The sequence below is a fragment of the Acromyrmex echinatior genome, chromosome 15 (assembly GCF_024713525.1).
Source record: "Acromyrmex echinatior isolate Ae372 chromosome 15, ASM2471352v2, whole genome shotgun sequence".
Classification (NCBI taxonomy): domain Eukaryota; kingdom Metazoa; phylum Arthropoda; class Insecta; order Hymenoptera; family Formicidae; genus Acromyrmex; species Acromyrmex echinatior.
In genome coordinates this window covers 6,347,404-6,367,777 of record NC_141866.1, presented here as the reverse complement: position 1 = coordinate 6,367,777, position 20,374 = coordinate 6,347,404, and the positions used below count along the sequence as shown (strand labels likewise).

At 30.7% G+C, this 20,374-nt stretch overlaps 1 protein-coding gene across 2 annotated transcripts in view; it reads right to left on the bottom strand.

The window, feature by feature from the left end:
• Nucleotides 1-20,374, bottom strand: part of LOC105153041 (neuropeptide-like 1) — a 41,226-nt gene that overhangs the window by 15,382 nt on the left and 5,470 nt on the right. Inside the window, exons 12-16 of one of the 2 annotated variants that reach the window (XM_011067659.2) lie at nucleotides 17,843-20,353; nucleotides 16,030-17,675; nucleotides 15,659-15,935; nucleotides 14,829-15,590; nucleotides 12,799-14,202 (exon numbers count right to left, since the gene is read on the bottom strand). In XM_011067659.2, coding sequence (XP_011065961.1) covers nucleotides 14,859-15,590; nucleotides 15,659-15,935; nucleotides 16,030-17,675; nucleotides 17,843-20,353 — 5,166 coding nt within the window. In that variant the 3' untranslated portion in view covers nucleotides 12,799-14,202; nucleotides 14,829-14,858. Of the gene's footprint in view, nucleotides 1-9,334; nucleotides 11,225-12,531; nucleotides 14,203-14,410; nucleotides 14,496-14,828; nucleotides 15,591-15,658; nucleotides 15,936-16,029; nucleotides 17,676-17,842; nucleotides 20,354-20,374 lie in introns of those variants that run through there. The other variant, XM_087414178.1, reaches the window with a different exon arrangement.

The window sequence follows — 20,374 nt, the reverse complement described above, 5'->3', positions numbered from 1 at the left end:
TGTATGTCATGTCAATTTATCAGAAACTTGAAACGCAATCATAAACTAAAACCGGCAATAACATCACATAAATTACATTAACCGTTAATTCAATGAATGCTAATAAGCGTTTTAAAACAAAGAATTTGATGTTGCGAAAGACTTCAGCTAGTGTTTGAATTTAATTGGTATTTGCAGCTTAGTGAACCCAAACATTTTTTCAGTTACGCGCATTATGAAAATTATTTATAACAACTGTTTTTTACGACCTTACATAATTTTAAGTTACATAATCTTGCTTCCTATATTTTGATTTTCCAAATAAAAAAATTCGTTCATTAATTTTAAACTTTGTTTAACTTTAAACAAAAATATGTTAATTTTAAGTTTTAAATTATTAGTAGATCCGCGAATACCAATTAAGAAAATTTCGAAGCAAATACCAATTAAGGTTAAAAGTAATCTCTAAATTCTTTGGAATAGATTCTCATTATAAAAATATTGCCGCACTCTACAAAAAAATGAGAGTGACAAAATTTTTACTTTTTACTCTTTATTCTGTCATACTGAATGATAGAATTTTTAATCTTTAAGAATGACATTGCACTCCAAAGAGAGTATTATAATCATCACTTGTATTAAATTATTAATATATAACATTATATAATTATTATTATTATATTATTAACAATATTATATAATTATTATTATATAATATTGTTGAATATTGTGAATTTTTATTACACTACTAAGTTCACTATCACTTTTTAAGTTAAGACGGAGCAGCATAGCGGCGGTTCAAATAATATGCGTGACAACGTCAAAAGAATCGTGTTACATCATTTTCTTATAAAACCTATACAAGAGTTTCTAACAACGGAGAACGAGAGCACATCTGTTCGATAAACGACATTAATCTTCCGCGAAAGTCATGTCTCTTTCAAATAATAACGAGAGAATTATTACGATCTTATGGCGAAATGCGCGATCGATACACGGAATTATGATCAGAATTATGATCAACGAGCCATCCGGCAAGTATCCGCAAGCTTAATCACGCACGCAGGCCTCACTTAACTTTAATCACTTAACTGTTCATTATGCTTGACAACTTTAATCTTCATCTTTAAAGTTTATCATACGTTGCATGTAAGATGATTGTATCCAATTTACGTGACGCGACGATGTCGAACACGTCGTCAGGTATACGCAGAACAATGACGAACCTGTAGATAATTCGATCGCGCGTGTAAATTTCACACCTGCGTAATTAAGGGCAAAATCCAGATAAATCACAAAATCATAATAAGATAAAGCATTGTTAAAAGTATATATTAAATAACATCATTACGATTTTTTTAAATAACTTCTACTTAATGTTATCTTGATTTTATTATGATTTTGTATTCTACTTGAACAGCACATATGGAGTGAAGACGCCCTTCACTACTCTTTCCGAACTGTCATACACTCAATTGTGTACAAACCATCGCAAAATGCAGTTTTCAAACTAACGTCTTACTTAAATTCGTGTTAATCAAGTTCATATGTGAAGCTCGTATAATGTTTTTGATTTTACCCAAAGCTATATATAGCTAGACATATTTAATGTAACGGAAAAGAAATGTAAAGTATCATAATCAAAAATAACAATTTGTTTTAGATGGCAAAATGGAAACAATATTTTTAATCAGTTTTTGCCTCGACTTAGCGATCGATCATATCATCCAAGGAGCAGATAGACTAAGTGTCGGCCAACTGTCATTTATGAAAAGTCCTTGGCCACTGTATGTAACTGCATGGATACTACATAATTTTAATTGTTTTCTTGAGTCAAGTTTATATATATAGAAAATGATATATATATATATATATATATATATATATATAAAGATTTAAAAATATTTCATCAATTTTCTGAATTATATAGATTTTTTTTTAAATGTGTCTTAAATATTTGTGAATAAGATATTTATAATATGTATTTACAACCTTGACAAACTTGAAAAAAATAATTTTTTTCATTATTTGTAATTCTTTTATCTGTATTGTTTACTATTAATTATACCATTATATATAGAAATTTAAAAAATTCTTGAAACAAAAAATAATTAACAGCGAATATTAAAATCAATGTTCGATCTAAATAATAATATGAAAAAAACAGTTTTGATATCTAAAAATTTAGTTAGATAAATCAGAAATTAATTTTGTTAGACTATCGAAATAATTATATAGACATTCAAACTGTTTTCCAAAAATTAAGATTTTTTGCTGCATTGCTTATCATGCTTAAGTTTCCTACGTAATTATTTTGATGATTCAGCAATATTATTTTCAGATATCGATCTATCTAAAATTTTTAGATACCTCAATAAAATCATTCTTTCTGTAAAGATGCATGGTTAATATAATATTTTTGCCCAAGACTGTATTTATAAAATATAAACGACACAAACAGTCGGCCGACTTTTATCTATCGTGTGTTCTTATTCTAACGGGATATTTGTAATTTAAAGATCGCGTCGACATAATCGGAGCAGTCGGAGCGACGAGCGTCACTGTTGCGTTCGATATTGTTAGCACGTCCATGAGGAATATCGATAATCATGCCGAATGAATTCGCTCGCGCGCAAACTGGATATCCTGTACAATTAAATACATATGTTTCGGAAAAAGATGTACATCTCTTTCATCAGATAGTTTGCCATTCGTCATACGAGCGATGCTGCAAACGGCGACGAATATAATAAATCACGACGAACCGCAACACGGGTAGTTGATAACAAGTGCCGTATGTGTGTGTACATGTGATTAATGTTTCGCGTCGCGCAAATCAAACTTTCTGAAGATTCATCGAGGAATTAATCTGAGCAGGTACGAATGCAATTATTCGTACAGTGGCATGTTCGTTCGCCGCTTCTTCGCATTTCGCAAGCAAACATCCGTTCTCGTATGATGGACATTTATTGAAAAGATAAATTTTTATTCCAAGAATCTAATTTTATTCTAAGAATCGTTCGTATCGCGGAACGCGAACTCAAGGTGTAGAGCGCGACGAAGTTCAATAAATTAAGAAAGCGCGCCGCGTGCAATGCGAACAAACTGAATTCGATTTGCATAGAGCCGCCGCGCTCTCGTTTGCTTTCGTCACGACCGCGTAGAAGGGAAATTACTGATCGAAGATATAGGACTCGCAGATGCCATGAAAAAGACCTTCGCACTGATTACGGCAGAATTCAACGGACGATAAAATGATCAGACACGTCCTACAAACAAGACGTTTCTTCGTTCCTGAATTCTCGCTCATAAATATTTAAGACCCGCTTCGAAAAAAAAAAACTTCATAGTTCAAAAAATCGATAAAATGTTCTTTAATCCTCTCACTACGTATATAAAACTTGACCCAATTCTGTAAATATACAAAAAGAAAATATACAAAATATATATTAGAAAAGGGGAAGTCTGTATCTTAAATATACTTAAATAATCCTTAAGGAAATTCACATTTTAAAAACTTATTTCTGATGAATAGAATTTATTCTGAGATAAGAGATAGTTTAAGTAAAGTTTAAACGTGATAATAGAAATAACAATAAGATCGAGAAATGATACTCTTGGGAAATATTTCTTGGGAACAGCAATAAATAATTACGCTTGGTCTGACTATAGCCGTCTTTGACTACTTTGAGTGGAACGACACGGACTACCGCGCCACGAAGGATTCTTATCCACGAGGGTGAGGATGTAACAAAACGATGAAGAGCTTCCGAAGTTCCCAGAACTGTTCCGTGAACTTCAAATCGACTGGCTTTAATTATATTACGGCAACGTATGCTAGACAAAGCGAGTGCTCTCAGCTTTTCCAAGAAACGAACGGTCACAAGATTAACTCTGAATGCTTAATTTAGCGTGTGCTTTTTAGGCGTAATGGAGAAGTATTGAGGCTCTTGTAACGATATCGAGTAATTTCGCAAATCGTTTAACTTAGTAATTTCTGATTAATAAGAAAGTAAAGAAAAATAAGCAAACATTTATAATATTTGCTGTCGGACTTAAAACGTAATCATAAATTGAAACTGAAATAATATCCCCAATTAAATTGATCATTAATGAATATTAAAAAATAATGCTAATAAATATTTTAAAATACTGAAAAGAACTGATATTACAAAAATATCACGCTAATCAGAATAATTTTTAAACATCATTATTAAATTGATGATCTCTCGATTTAATTAAATTATTATTTTAGCTTCAGTTTTATGATTATGTTTCAATTTCGAGTAAACGCAGTTTATGTAACTTTAAAGATGTATTTATATTTAATCTTTAAGTAGACAGGTGGCTACAATATTTCAAGCATAATTATCTTAAAAACTTTGTTCTCGAAAAGAAAAACAAAAAGTATATTTCCCAGAAGTTTTAAAGTTTATTATTTTTATATATTCCTCTTATAAAATTTGTACTCTTCTAAGATAGTAAAATTAATAAACTTCTTAAATCTTAATTGTTAGTAAACTTTGATTATTATTTGTAAAATTAATAAACTTACATTACTTAAATTGACATTATTTATACTATAAATCTAATGTAAATTTAATTCCATACAAATTATTAAAAAATATAAAATTTTTTGGGGTGTTCTGAGCATCCCATCTATCTACTTAAAAGTTCAACATATAAATATTATTAGGCACCAAGATCTTCTCGATTTGACGCTTTTTTATTTATTTAATTCGAACATTTATAGCATTGAGCTTTGACGTGTAACATGATATATGTCCCCATGGTACCGATTTCCTTCACATCCTATTTGGAGCAAGTGTATTTAATTTTAAAGTTAGATCGCGTGAATAAGAGATAATACTATTCTTTTCGTATAATATCACGAGTTATCGTGAGTAATAATTCGTATCTTTCCAAAAGAGTCTTTTCAAGAAGACCGCGCTACTTCCTAACAATGTAATTTGTACACGGACGCATTTCTCTATGCACGTACGAAGCACCTTCACTCCGACCAATTTCTATAGTGCATATAACATCACGGTGAAAGCCGCTGGCCTTTTGTTTTCGTCGATTAAGAACGCCCACTGCTATTTAGATCACCACAATGTACGCAGCTACATCATACACGTTTCGCCGTAGTCTGTTCGTTCAAGATATCTTGCAATATTTCATAAATTTATACTCATAGTGTCAGTCGGTCTCTAGTGAGACGGACTTCGCCGCTTCATAAAAGCAAATTAATTTCAATAAACACATTTTAAATGAGAAGTACCTTCAAACGTACTTTTAAATTAAATCATATACACCGCTTCAATTTCATTCTAAATACAACGCGAGAGATTATTATAAAACGGATATTATGTATGAGGTATGCTATAACATCTCGGAAAACAATCAGATTTGATTTCGCAAGTATTTTGTTTATGATAAACGAGTACAACGCAAAAATAATCACTTTTAGGAAATTAATTGAATTCCACGTCGGAAGTACGATTGGTAGGCTCTTTGAAGAGTACGCGTTCCGTGCTTTGATAGATCAATAAAAAGCCGCTTTGTGTAGTGAATCATTAAAGACATTTGCCCATTCCTCTCGTCGTCTTGAATAAAGAAGGCAACAGGTTTGACTCTCCGTATCTTTAGCATTAATGAAACCTTTGGACCTTTTCTTACGTGACATTTTTCGTGACGTCTATTGATGCCGGTTACATACATAAAATGGGTAGAAGTAAAGGTCCCTCTAAAAGCGGTTTTTTTTTTATATTTTCCGTACGCAAGAACGCAATTTAATTTTGCTATCAATGCTTGTCAGCAAAACAATTTGTAATTTCACAAAAAAAGATCAATTACTTTTTAACGACATCAATTTAATTTAACATTAATTTAACATGAATACTGATAGAATAAAACCATATAGTTACAAATATTAAACAAAAAATGTATTTTTAAATTTCTAACCATAAAAATTAATTATATCCATAAATAAATAAATGTGATTTATTTCGATAGCATCTAAACAGCAAATATATTTGCTGTGTTTATTTTATTTTTATACCATCTGTGTGAATAAGATATAGATAGATATATCACTTAGCACAAACTTTGATGTTAGATGACGATAAAACGCAGATTTCTAAAGGGATCCATGATATATAAGAACATATTTACAAAGAGGATAAACAGAGGCAAGATTCTACTTTTAGAAATGAAAATGAAAAGAAAGAGTTTGCTGAACGGCTTACGAAGTTGAGGATTTTCAGTAAACAGAAACTTCGCTCCTTATACAAATTTACAGTGTGATATTAAGAAAGTTCAGCCATATAGGACTTGGTTTAACAGCCAAATCTCGTCTTGCGGTTCATCGTTCTGTTTGACAATACACACACACACACACACACACATACGAACAATCTGACGATAATAACAAAATAATATTCCTACTCTGTGCATTCGGAAGTTATTAAAATTTACAGAATTATCTGCAGCGCATATAAGTAAATAAAAACCAATAAATTCAATTTTAAGAATCAAAATCACAATAGCCAATTATAAAAATATTTAATATAAAATGCTATTAAAATCAATTTTTCAATTTCTCGAGGGATCAAACTGTAATTTCTTCGTTAAATTGGAACTACATTCTGATATCAAGATTTATACATTTATTGAAACCGGCAGTAAATATTTCCTTTAATCATTGACCCACTTCTGGTAGGGAGGACATTTTTCATTCAAGGAGCTCTCGGCTTTCCCTAGTTACGCATCGTGCGTGATCGAAGAAGAATAAATACTTTCTTTCTTTTCTTCTTTCTATCTCTCTCTCCTTCTCTCTCTGTACACAAAAAACTGATAGTCTTTGATCGCACGTAATCTGGCGTAATTAAAATATAAGTAGATATAGAGCCAAGTATACAAAGGATCGAGGCATTAATCTAGAAAGATTTTTCTGATAAGATAAAATCGAACAATCCGCAAAGTTGTTCGTCATATTAAATTGTCATTGTCATAAAAGCAAAATCTAAAATAAAGACCCAAAGAGTACTTTATAACTTAAGGTATTCCATAAATATTCCATGTCACAAAAAATAATTATTTTATGTAATTTCTCGTTATTTAAAAAATGTAATTTATTTTCAAGTACTCGTAAAAATGCTATACACACTTTTAAAATCGTTTGGCAAGCGAATACAATACATTGAGTATCTATAAAAAAAGCTCTCTCTAAAAAAGAATTTTTGTTTTCGAAGTGGCTCTAACGCTTTAAAATCAATTACGAAGGATGGAACCAGTAAATGAAGTCCGTTTCGAAACCGCAATCGATAGATCGATCATTTTTAGGTGGATTTTAAATATATGCGGCATATATGGCGTATATTTCAAATTGTAATCCGTTCGATCAACTGATTCTCTTTGCCGGATCTACAAAGCTCTTTAAAAGCATCAACAGCAGGACAGCTGTGCTGAATGTTAGCTTCTCTCAATGGTGCATCTTTGAATTTTCTATGTTCAAACGAGAACATTCCCAATAAATCATATCTCACGGATTGTCTAAAAGAGCAAGCACTATTCCGAAGAATCGGAATTCGGTATTATTCGAGATTCTATCGGATATTTTGGATGCACAAAGAGAAATGGGCGTGTTCGTTCTTTCTTGTTCTTCCGACTACCGTTCGTTGTAAACGGTATATATATACGCGCTTGTCTCGCCATCCGGTTCGTAAACTTTGTACACGGAAAATGACGGGTATAACAATACAGTTGGCTGCGTGTAAAAATTTGATAAAATATCAGATAACATTGGAAACGTGAGTGACAAAAGAGGTGGAAAATGTTTTATAAAATGCTCAATACATAAAAGGACGACCGTTATTCGCCTTTTTTTTTATTCTAACAGGCTCTACAGCTCCTCGCCCTAAGAAGCTGAGAGATAAGAAATTTTATTTGCATTCTAGAATTATGTAAATAATGTGGGGTAATAACACAATGTTTTTACGGGCACCGTCCTTAAATTACGCGACGTTTTATCTGCGTTCCAGTCAAACAAGCACAAATCGTTCAACAAGCACAACGCGCTCAATATTCTTTTTCGTAATATATTTTTAAATTCTTTTCATACTTTTTTTTCTAAAAAAAAAACGCATCTCGACATATCTTAAATATTTGACTGTCCTCGCTCACGTGAACTTTGGTAGCAAGGATTTAATTGTTGTGGAATTAATCGTTAAGGAATTTCTCAAAACTTGGATATACTCATACACCGCGAAGGTGACGCGAGATTGCAATTTTGCAAGTGCATACCCCAAGTGCCTGCCAAACATTCCTTTATCCAAGTACGTTGTAAACACGTTATACGCTCAAAGTAATCACTGGCTTATTTCATCAAACTCGGCCGAAAGGTCAGTTCAACAAAAGAAAATGCACATTGATTAAATTGAATGTTCCGCGCCTAACTAAGCTGCATTAATAAGCATATTATTGTTTGAACTGAAAATTATAAAATTCACGCAAAAAATATTATTAAATATTAAGAGTCACCACGACTGTCGAATATGGCTTTCTTTGCTTAATGATATAGAACATTTCTCGGTCCATTTTCACTTAATATTTTATTGTTTCAATTTTCCGATTTGATTGAAACAAACAATCGCATCACATTGCTCCAAAAATTTTAATGCAAAATAAAATATGTGTAATATATGGACTCGTAATATCTCTCATTAAATATGAATTTTACTGTATTCCGAAATCAATAATATAAGCAATATAAGATAATAATTCAATTTTTTATACAGGCTCCATAAATCGTGTTCCACAAAATAACTTTATTGTAAAAGTCAAAATGATAAAATAATGTTCATAATAAATTTTATCGAGAAAACAAGATTCGAACGTAAATTTTAAGGAACGAAATTATTATTAAGAAAAGCAAAATTAAGAAAATAAATCATTATCAAAATATTTATTAATTATCTTTACGTAAATTTCGTTTTACCTATGCCGGGATTAAAGAGATATTATGAACACTTATCTTTATGATATTCTTTGTAGCAAATATTAAAAACTACCTTAGTTATTAATTCAAATAATTTTTTGAAGAAAAATCATTCAATATCAAAAATGTATGCAGCTAAAAAAGAACAAATCTAAGTATATATATCTCTGTATTGCAATTTCAAATATCCTCAATCAATATATAAACTCTGCAATGTATATGAACTGTTTTATATTATCTATTCAAACGTTTATTTAAATAAAATAGAGAACAGTTTTATATTTTCAAGTCCGGCGCTACAGAGACGAACTATTCGCGTCGCGGGAAGAAGAAAAGACAAATTAACGAGGGACTCACCGCAGGCTGGCGAATCTCATTGACAATGGAGATGTACAGGAACAAGCTCACGAGATAACTTCTGGTGAACCCCATCATCTTCTCGGAGGTGATAATCAGCCTCTCCGTCGCGACGCAGACTTCCAAATGTGAATATCGCTCTTCAGAATGTGTTGCCTCTTATATAGGGGTGCACTCCAGCCGGCGCAGGCGTTCTCCACCCCCAAGCGTTCTCCTCGCCCCATAACGCACCCACATGCGACATATGTACGTACATACGCGATGGTTCGTTCGTCCTTTTTACTTTTTCTTTTTTTTTTGCTTCTCCTTGTTCGCGACACGGAGTATGGCTTAAAGGCGAAATAAGCCACGAATTCTTCGCAAGGGAGGAAAAAAGAAGAAACGTGGTAGCAAGAAGACATTTTTCGAGAATGTAACGAGACTAATATTCGCATTTATTGTGCCTCGATGGGGGAGAGTTTGATCGTGGCGTTGCATAATATAGCGGAATATTGCTTTTTATTGGAAAGTTACTACTCAATTATTATCTTCTTACAGATGTATTGCAAAAAAGAATAAAATAAAAAGGTACTATGGTAAAAAGATAAATTGTTACAATATCCATAATTGCGTAAGTTACATTACTCGAAATTGATCATTGAAAGCGATATGATTTCTAGTACAACCCTCAACAGCCGCGACAAAATAATCTCAAATAGGATTATACGTAATTATTGAACCATACACTTACAGCGTCGGAATTATACTGAGAATTATATTAGGAATAATACATTTTACGCTATAATTATCATTGGATTCTTAGGATTTATTGTATGAGCTCATCATATATTTACTATCGGACTTGATGTAGATACACGTGTTTATTTCACCTCAGTTACTATAATCATTGCCATCCTTACAGGTATTAAAATCTTTAGATGAATCTCCACCTTTCATGGCATAAAAATTAATTATAATCCTATCTTATGATGATCTATAGGATTTATTTTTCTATTTTCTATAAGAGTATTCACAGGAATTATATTATCGGTCTTGCGGCTTTCAAACGTTAATTGTAATTTGATGTAAATTAATTATATATTTTCTAATATATAATCAAACTTTACTTAATAATCATCTCATTGATTAGATTATAAATATAGTTAATTATTATAAATAATAATAAATGAAAAATAAATAAATTAAATAACAGACAAAATCCTATTTTCGATCCCAGTTCGATCCTGATGTTTAACAATATTTATTCAGATGTAAATTTTTCAATTTAATTTGTCGGATTTAAAACAAAATTATAAACTAAAGTTGGAAATATCACAAATCACATTGATTGTCAATTTAATAATGATACTAATAAGCATCCTAAAACATTGCAAAGAATTTATTGCAAAAAATATCTTTAAAGAATTTATTGCAAAATATATCACTTCATCCATGAGGTGATATATTTTTCGCAATAAATTCTTTGTAATGTTTCAAGATGCTTATTAATATCATTATTAAATTGAATTATTGAATTGAAAAATTTATAATAAATATTATCAAGCTCCGTTTCGAAAATAGATTTTTTTTCTCTTATTTAATTAATTATTATAATCGAAAATAAAAGAAAATATTAAGAATTTCCTATATATGTATATAGCAAATTGTATGTACATACATATATGATATATGATTTCAGATACCGTGAATTGTGTGAGAATCGAGGCGACTGACCTTTTCTGAAATAGCATTGCCCTTTATTGGGGTGCTTTCGGTTTTTCTCAGATTTAATTTTGTCTCCACATATCGTTCATCATTGCTTGAGTCACGGTAAGAATATCCTTTCCCGTTATACAATTAGCGATCTTCTTAAAAATTCCAGTTAATTGTCCATTTTTACTCGATCTTTTCCTAAAAATTTATATTGCAACTCATATTAAAAATAGTATCTATCTATTCAATAATAACATCAATTAACGTCTCATTAATATAATTACAAGAGGAATGATCGCAAAAGAGAAAAAAAATATTGGGTTTCTTTAGAAAAAAAATGATGTCAGAACTATTATAGTTACAAAAAAGCCAATTAATTTTTAATGAACTCTTTTTACATAGATACTTATATTCTTTTTTTTTCTCTCTTCAAATAACTCGCGCTTTATAAATAATACGAATAACGATAACATTTTTTCCCGATATTATCCCGCAATATCGGACAAAAACTAATTAGCCAATCTACATATAAAAATTTGGACAAACTATTTTTGTACATGTATATAATTAGAATATTCTCCAATATATGACCTTTTAGCGAGAATATATTACTTTTGAGGATTCGCTCGAGGAAAGACAGAAATAAAAAATAGAATACGAATAGAAATTCTCATTACAGACTGTCGTTTGTAGAGGAACCAAGGGATTTGCAATAAGAACCGAGATATCACATAGTCTTATGACGTCCGTGGTATCGTATTTTGATACGAAGTCTTTCGGGAATCAGAATTTCCGCTGTAATTGACCGTATATTTGTCACGTGAATATTGCGAGATCGATACTCCGAATATGAAATAAACAAGAAGCAAATAGTAAACTTGATCGCTTTCAATATTTAAATGTAGGAAAATCGCACGATTTAAAATACTACAATAATTATTGTGGATATATGCATACAATTTTCTTACAGTGGAGTCATGTTCCACGTAAATTTATTCAAGTCATGTAGATAATTAGAAAAATCTATATATAGTACATAACTGTTTTATATATATATATATATATATATATATATATATATAATATATATATATATATAATATATTTATATATAAATATTTTATATTATATAATTTTTGTAAGAGTTTATTGCGAAAAATATCACTTCATCGGATAAGATTTTTTTCGCAATAAGTTCTTTGTAAAGTTTTAATCATGCTCATTCGCATCATAATTAAACTGACATTATTGAATTGAAAAATAGATCATAGATTATGTATTATTTAATTATTTCGTAAAATATTTTCTCTGCGTACGTTTATTCAAAATATTAAGTGCAAAATAAACAATTAAGAAAAATTTTTTATAGTTTAAATTTGTATAAAATATTATTTTATTATTGTAGCTCATTTACATTCTTTTACATTCTATAAGTTTTCTGTGATCATAATAATGAAGAATCAAAGAAGTTAAAAATACATTAATTATTATTCATATTAACTTACAGATCATGTAACCATTAGAATTAATAATAGAACTGCATGTATTTTCAATCACAGATGTAGATAACAGATGTTATTATCCTCAAGGTAATTAATATATATATTTCACTTTCAATATATTTCACTTCATCAATGCTCCTGTATAGACAAACTTCTTCAATGTTTGCCAAGCTTTCCACATTTGGATCTATTATAATTTTTCAATCTAAATTGTAAGTAAATAATATTCATATAGATGTCAGGTATAGTAAGAATGATAACGCATACACATAAGAAGCGTATTAATCAGTGAATATATTGATCGTCCATCAATATAAATGATATACATACATGTATATTTACAATGATATACGAGAATACTTAAAAATTGATTAACTAGTCATGTATGGCTATTAAGGTCATTTTAGTCATTTAAAGTAAGCGTGCTAAATTCGATCTCATGAAAAGGCATTACTTTATGGAATTATTACGTTGTAACAAAATTTTTTTTTTTATAAATCTGTTTATCCCGTTAACAATTGTATGATAAGGCAAATCATATCAATCAAGTATAATTTAATATAACGTAAATTAATGTAACAATATAAAATATGTTAAATAAGACGTTTCTACGTTAAGATATAGAATATCCTTTTACTAATTATGAAATGTCAATCACAAATTTTACTCTTTTAACACTAGAAGGACGGGATAAAGGAGCCAAATTGGCTTCAACGATTTTTCTAGACAATTAAAAAAAAATTCAACCATTTTATATAATTGAAAATTTTTTTATTAAAATTAAGATCATGAAAAATACTGAAAAGTCACAAAAGGATATCACGTGGAAGCAAAATTGAAAAAAGTTATATTAGTTTGAATTTCGCGAAGAACCAAATTGGCTATCTCGGTCCTTCTAGTTAAAGCAAATAATTTTTTCCTACGACATATCATACAAAAATAATGGAAATATTTACCGTAGTAATAATAAAAAAAAGAATATCCTATATAAATTTTGTCATATATTTTATAACTCAGGCGAGAAAATATATTGTCTAAAAAATAAATAATTATACTGATAATTACGCATTTGGTTTTATAGAATACTTACTTGTAAGAATGGCAATAATTATATTGATTTAGGAACAATGCGGTACCATATATCGGTTAAGATAATGGTTATAATTTTAGCGAATTGACAAAAATGTTTTCAAAAATGAATCATAGTTACCTATTAATTTTCACAAATTAAAAAGATGTAATGTCACTATTATATTGATATAAGTGACTGTAGAATAAAAACTTAAAAAAATGGAAATATCTAAATGTTGATTTTTTTTATATTCATTTTCTTATACTTTAAGCAGATCTTCCTCTCCTTCTTTGTCTTAAATTAAAGTAACGAAAAATCTTTCTTTAAATGCAAATATGTATGTATATATATATATATGTATATGTACACAAGTTGTACTGCAGTTATAGTACAATCGATTAAAAAATAGTTGTTCTTAATTCTCGTATTACCAATGAGCAGATATCTTATGTTCTATATAACTATATATTCCTATAACACAATTTAAAATTCTGAGAAGATATATCTTTCATGAGAAATGATTTAACTGAATGTATCACAATCCTCGGAAATGGCCGCTTTTTTTTTAAAGGAGAATGCCAGTTGTGGCTAAGAGATGCAATCTGGAAGAATAAAAAAATAGAATCAATAAAATAACAGTTAATACAAAGATATATAATAGATATAAGATACTTACAAATAAAAAAAATCTATATCATATTATTAATGTATAAAATATTATATTAAATATTAATATTAATTATTTAATAATTACTAAATATTAAGTAAGCATTTTTTGCATTCAAAAAAAATAAATTTTCTCTGGCTTACATAATTTTTTAAAACCATTTTTACTCGAGAAGAAAAATCAGTTTTGCTTAATGACTCAACATATCCTCTTCATTCTAATAGGAATTATACGTAATAAAAAAAATAACTTGATATTGCGAGAGTTAATGCGATATGTAATTTATATATATATATATATATATATATATATATATATTATGCTGAAAAAATGTGCATATAATAAAATTAATTACTTACAAAATCAATTAAATTATCAGTGGTATCAAAATATGAAACAAAAATTGACACAAAGAAGCCATATTATATTTACACAAATGAAGATCAATTAGATTCAAATGATGATCTTAGAAATAAAATAAATAGATATATATAAAAACTAGTTTCTGAATAAGACGCATTAATACTTGTACAAACATTAGTCATATTATTTGATACTGACACTTAAACTGAAATATCTGTCGATTTCAATTTATTTTTTCTCGTCCTTAAGATCCTTTACATTCAGTTCGGTAAGCTTATTCGTCATAGCCTCATAGTACGCATCTAGTAATTCTTGCGTAGATAGTTTAGAGCATATGCTCTTAAAAATATTAAGTAGGCTTTCTTTGGATACGTCATCATCTTCGATATGCGCAATTGTGAATTGGGACGTCCACAGTTCGTCTAGAATGCGTTTAGTCATAACGGGGGACTGCTTTAACGCTTGAGCTATGTCTCCCGAGCTGTTGTTCTGCAAAGCAATGTCGAGAACTACTGGCGCAGGAATAAGTTCCTCATTTGCTACAGTATGACTAATAATTACGTCCATCGGCAATCTTTGTAACATAGCATTCAAACTTGACAATTCCGGCATGGATTGTTTGATACCTTCTTGTTCTTCCTGCTTTAGTTTCTCCGACAGTATCTCAATGATTTGGGACGATGTGCATTTCTGACAGATTGTGCTTTTTAATTCATCAAAGTCCAAATTGTTCAGGCCCTCGGCTATGTTGAGTTTTTTGCTATATACTTTGAGCACTTTATCAAAGAATTGTTTGTCATGACTAAAAATGTCAGGCAATTTAAGAAGGACTTTGTTAACGCCACACGCACGGCAGGCTGCTTTTAACGATGCCTCGTTGACTTGTTGTTTATTTTGCAAGCCGAGCATTTTGATCGTTTCCTTCAATAGTTCTCCCTCCTTCAAATGTGCCATCTTCACCTGAAAGTTAATTTTCCGTTTATTTGATGAACAATCAGTACAATCAGTATGCGAAAAATAAAATTTACCTTATATTGTAGAAGAATTGCTTCGGGACTGCATCTTCTAACTGCGCTTTCCATCACCTGATTTAAGTCGATTTCGTCCAGCAATTCTGCAAGCGTCATTTGAGACGCTACAGATTTCGTAGATTTTTGAACAGTCATCGTAGTGGAACCGACTTCATCGGTACTGGTACCAATGGAAGAGTGTGTGATTAGAAGTTCGTCAACTGCGCTTGAAGATATGGTAGAATCTTTTGATATGTCCAAGCTGGCATTTGAAGATGTTTCTTGGCTCGTAGTTCTGCTTAAAGAAATATAATACTTTTTTATATTTTGAATTGCCCATATAATAAAATGTAAATGTCTTGTTTATAAAATAAGAAAAGATGACGTACATGATTTCAGAGGATGATGAAGGAATTGGCACAGATTCAACATTATCTGCAGACGTTTCAGGCTTTGAAATTTCAACACTAATGGGTATTTTTGTGCTTGTTTCTTCATCCTTCTTCAAAGTATCTAAGTTTAACAAATCAGGATTATCTGGAACCACGGGTTCCAGTGAAATATCTATGTCACTAGTGATCGACTGTGTTTTATCCGAGTCTTCTGTAGAATTCTCTCTCGACAGATTATCCGAGACATTCTCGGCCGACTGGATAAGTGGTGTACTACAAGTTAAAGATTCATTGTTATTTGTCGCAGATCCTGTTTCAACATCAGATATCGCAGTAATTACGGTTGACTCTTCGTCCATCGCCTTAATAGGCAATTGCTCCACTTCATTTGACTCGTTATTGGAAGGTTCCGTTTGTTTATATGTACTTTCAAACTGCTCCAATACCTTCTTCACAAATTCAGTTTTTGGTTTACCTTTCACGGGCATTCTGTCAACTTCGCGTTCCGATAGCCGAGCAAAATCACCAATTGTGTGCATATCTCTGTTCGCAAAGTACGTAGTTAGATGATTTTTCCAAAGAGGATAAGTCAATCGTTCAATGATAGTGTTGATAGGTTCCATGCATGATGATAATGTTGGATAGATTGAATGCGTGGAATCAAAAAATTCAGGATCAAGTTCTGCATTATTTGTAATCTCTTGGTTTTGAGCGCCTTGTGTTGAGGATAAACTCTCAAATATGGAGTCCGTTACTGACAAGGTATCCTGTTCCGCCAAATTTTCTATCGCTTGCGTACTGCTGCGTATCAGCTTTTCACAGAATATTTCGTCTGCATTTACAGTGGAATTTAATTCGGTGATATTCTGGACGTCTACAGTATCCTCCATATTTATCGGATTATCGTCTTTGTTGGGTAAAGCGTCTATCACAGAATCATCGGTCACGTTCAGTTTGATAGAATCTATAGAATTATTCTGGATAACCATATTTATGTTGTTACTCGTCTGGTTATTACTCGTCTGATCATTACTCGTTTGATCATTACTCGTTTGACTATTATTTATCTGATTATTACTCGTCTGATTATTTGTCATGACATTAGTCTTTGCATTCATCCCATCAAAAATATCTTGCTGCGTTTCAGTATCTTCCGTTCCGACATCTATTGGTGAAGCGTCGTCAGAATTTTTAAACGATAAAGACCGTTGATCTTTTGAGATAACTGGATTCGTAATTGTCTCAATTTCCTGTGCTAATTCTAATTCATGGACAACATCGATCCTCGCACAAGAACTTGTTTCAATAATATTATTACTTTCTAGAGAATCTTCAGGTATTTGCTCATCAATATTCATAGCTTCTTCATACGCTTCAGATATTTTAGTTAGTGATACATTCTTTTTCTCGACCTCCACAGTTTCAATACTGTTTTCATCCTGAATATTATCCTCATTTACTTTCTCTGCGTCATCAAATGATACAAGTTTAAGTTTGGTTTGCTTGAACTTAATCGGAGAATCCTTCTTCGGCGTGAGACTACGTGTCGTCGAATATTTAATCGTTTTTTGCGCAGTAGTAATCTCATAGCCCATTTCTTTTGACACCGGTGGATCTGCAAAACTAACTCGTTTTCGCTGTAACTAAAACAAATATCAAAATATATTTTATAAATCCATAATTTTAATAAAAAGTGTCTTAAAATATTACATACAAAATAAAGATGTAATATGAGATAAAAAATAATTTTTAATTTAATTTATTTTTTAGAAAACACAACATATAATAATATAAAATGTACAAAAAATACCTTAGAAGTTGAAATATCTGAATCTGATTCATGACCAGATTTAAAATCTGGTAAGCTTGACCGATTACGTTTAAGAATACTAGCACTTGGAGATGCGGTTAAAGAAGGTGGATTAGCGCTTGACCATTCCAGTATTGGTAGATCCTCCTTTTCATGCAATAATGATACATTCCTTTCATTTTCTTTGTCAGCTGAACTTTCTGTCGATAAGGAATCTGATGCATTCAATTTAAATGAAAGCTTCTCGCCGTCGTTTTTCAAAGTAGTGAACGTGTGTGTCGAAGATGCGGAGTAATCAGTCGATCTCATATTGCTGAAAATCTTTTCTTGGCGACTACCAGAAGGTCCACCTATTTTATCTATTTCTTTAATCACTGATGTCTTTTTATTTGTTGGTATTTCATTCTCTGTATCCTTCATTTTTAATTTCTTTACGGATGATTCTTCCTCTAATACAACAGGGTTATCACTTTCGAGTAGCGCCTGATTCGTGACTAAACCCAACATATGAGCAGCACGCCCTGTGAAAGGTTTCGGCTTAGAAAATATTTTACTATTACTTCTTGGCGAAGAAAAGGAAATTACACTTGTAGATTTAATCGATGATGAGTTGTCGATTGTCTTTTGATCTTCTAAAATTAAATTCATATTAGAATTATCAATTTTCTCAACCGAGTCTTTATCTATGCTATTTGTGTTTTCTTCGTTTTTCGTTTCTGTATTACTGTCAGGATTAGTTTCATCTAATTCTTCACATGGATCAGATACATCATTATCATCGCAATCTATGGGAACAGATTCAGGTACATAATTTTTATCAACAATCGCATCAGAAATTTTAGTAGTGTGGACATTAGTCATTTTATCAATCTTGATAAAACATTGTTTTTCGCTACATATTTTATCTAATTTTAAACTGACGTTAAGAACTTGCGAACTTTCGACGACATCTTCGATTTCATCTTGACTCTGTTTGCTTGGTTCAATAAGTTTCGCAGGTCTTACATCTGAGTTAGATTTTAAATTATCTTCACGTTTTTCATCTTCACTAATATTATATTTTCCAGTTTCACTAATATCAGTTTGACTGGATGTCGAAATTAAACGAGTCATACCTGTGTCAGCATTTTTCAATTCAGAAACTTTATCAATAATATCATTGGACTTGTTATCTTTATCTTTATTAATGTTTTTATTAATATCTTTGTTAATTTCTTTATTAATATCTTTATTAATGTCCAAATCATTTTTATTAGACTCTTGTTTGCTTCGTCTACTTCGTCTCTTAGCGATTTGATCTGTATCATCTACATCTTTTGTATTTTTCTCCTGCGCTTTTGGAGATCTTTTTGATCCATCCGCAGATTTTGCATCCATGGATTTCAATTTAAAGTTCTTATTATCAGGTGTCCCGTATTTCCTTAATCCATGTACTACCGTTTCACCTTCATCCAAATGTTTGACTCGACGGCGATTTATTGCAGGACAGTCAAATACCATATCAATCTTTAAACGAGATATTTCATTTTTCACACGTTGACTCACATTATCCATATTTATGTCAGGAAAAATGTCATTACTTCTCGATGATTCACCACTATTATCGCTTTTAAATGTAATTAATTTTCGTTTTCGACGTTGAGCATTTCCAGTATCTGATTCAGTATCCGACAACTTACGTTTAATGCCTTTCTTATTTTCGTTAACATTTTCCTTAATATCGGTGTCATCATCTGACTTTTGTTTACTATTTGTACCAGGTTTCCCCTGAGTAGTCTTCATTCTTAATGTTCTTTGTATATTTGTTATACTTGAATCTTTTTGAGTTTCGAAAGTTTCATCATCTTTTAATGAAGTTGATTTTGTCATGCTATTACGATTTCGTCGTTTAGTACTGTCTGATGACGGAGATGATTTTTCTTCATGTATTTTATTATCTTCGGGAAACTCATCCCGAGATTCAAAATTCAACTTTTTTGCAACAGATTCTACTGTCATTATAACATCTCCATTTTCGTCTACTTTGGATGTATTTTCACTAGTAGATGCTACATGTGAAGACAAATTCATTTGTTTTGATGTATCCTGCTTTTCGTTAGATTCATCGGTTTTCAATTTTTTCGTTGCATTTTCATTTTGCTTAGTATCGACAGTATTTTCCTCAATATTTCCATCCAACTGGTTACTACAAACATTATCAGCTGTTTTATCTGTCACATTAGAAAGTTCTACTTGTTTATCTGTAACTTTATTTTCCTTATTAGCATCATTATCAATGGGTTTCTGCATTGTAGAGTCGCTCTTTTTATTGTTGACTTTATCAATTTCATTAATCTCTTTAGCTTTAATATCAAACCATTGTTGCAAGTTTTGAGAATTTTGCGAGGACGATTGAGAAAGATCATTATAAAGTGCCGGTATATCATCTCTTTTTCTCTTCAAAGTTTCTTTTTGATGCTCAGTCAAACGATTAACATCAAATTTCAGATCTGTTTTTATATACACATAATCCTATAACAAATTTAAAAATAT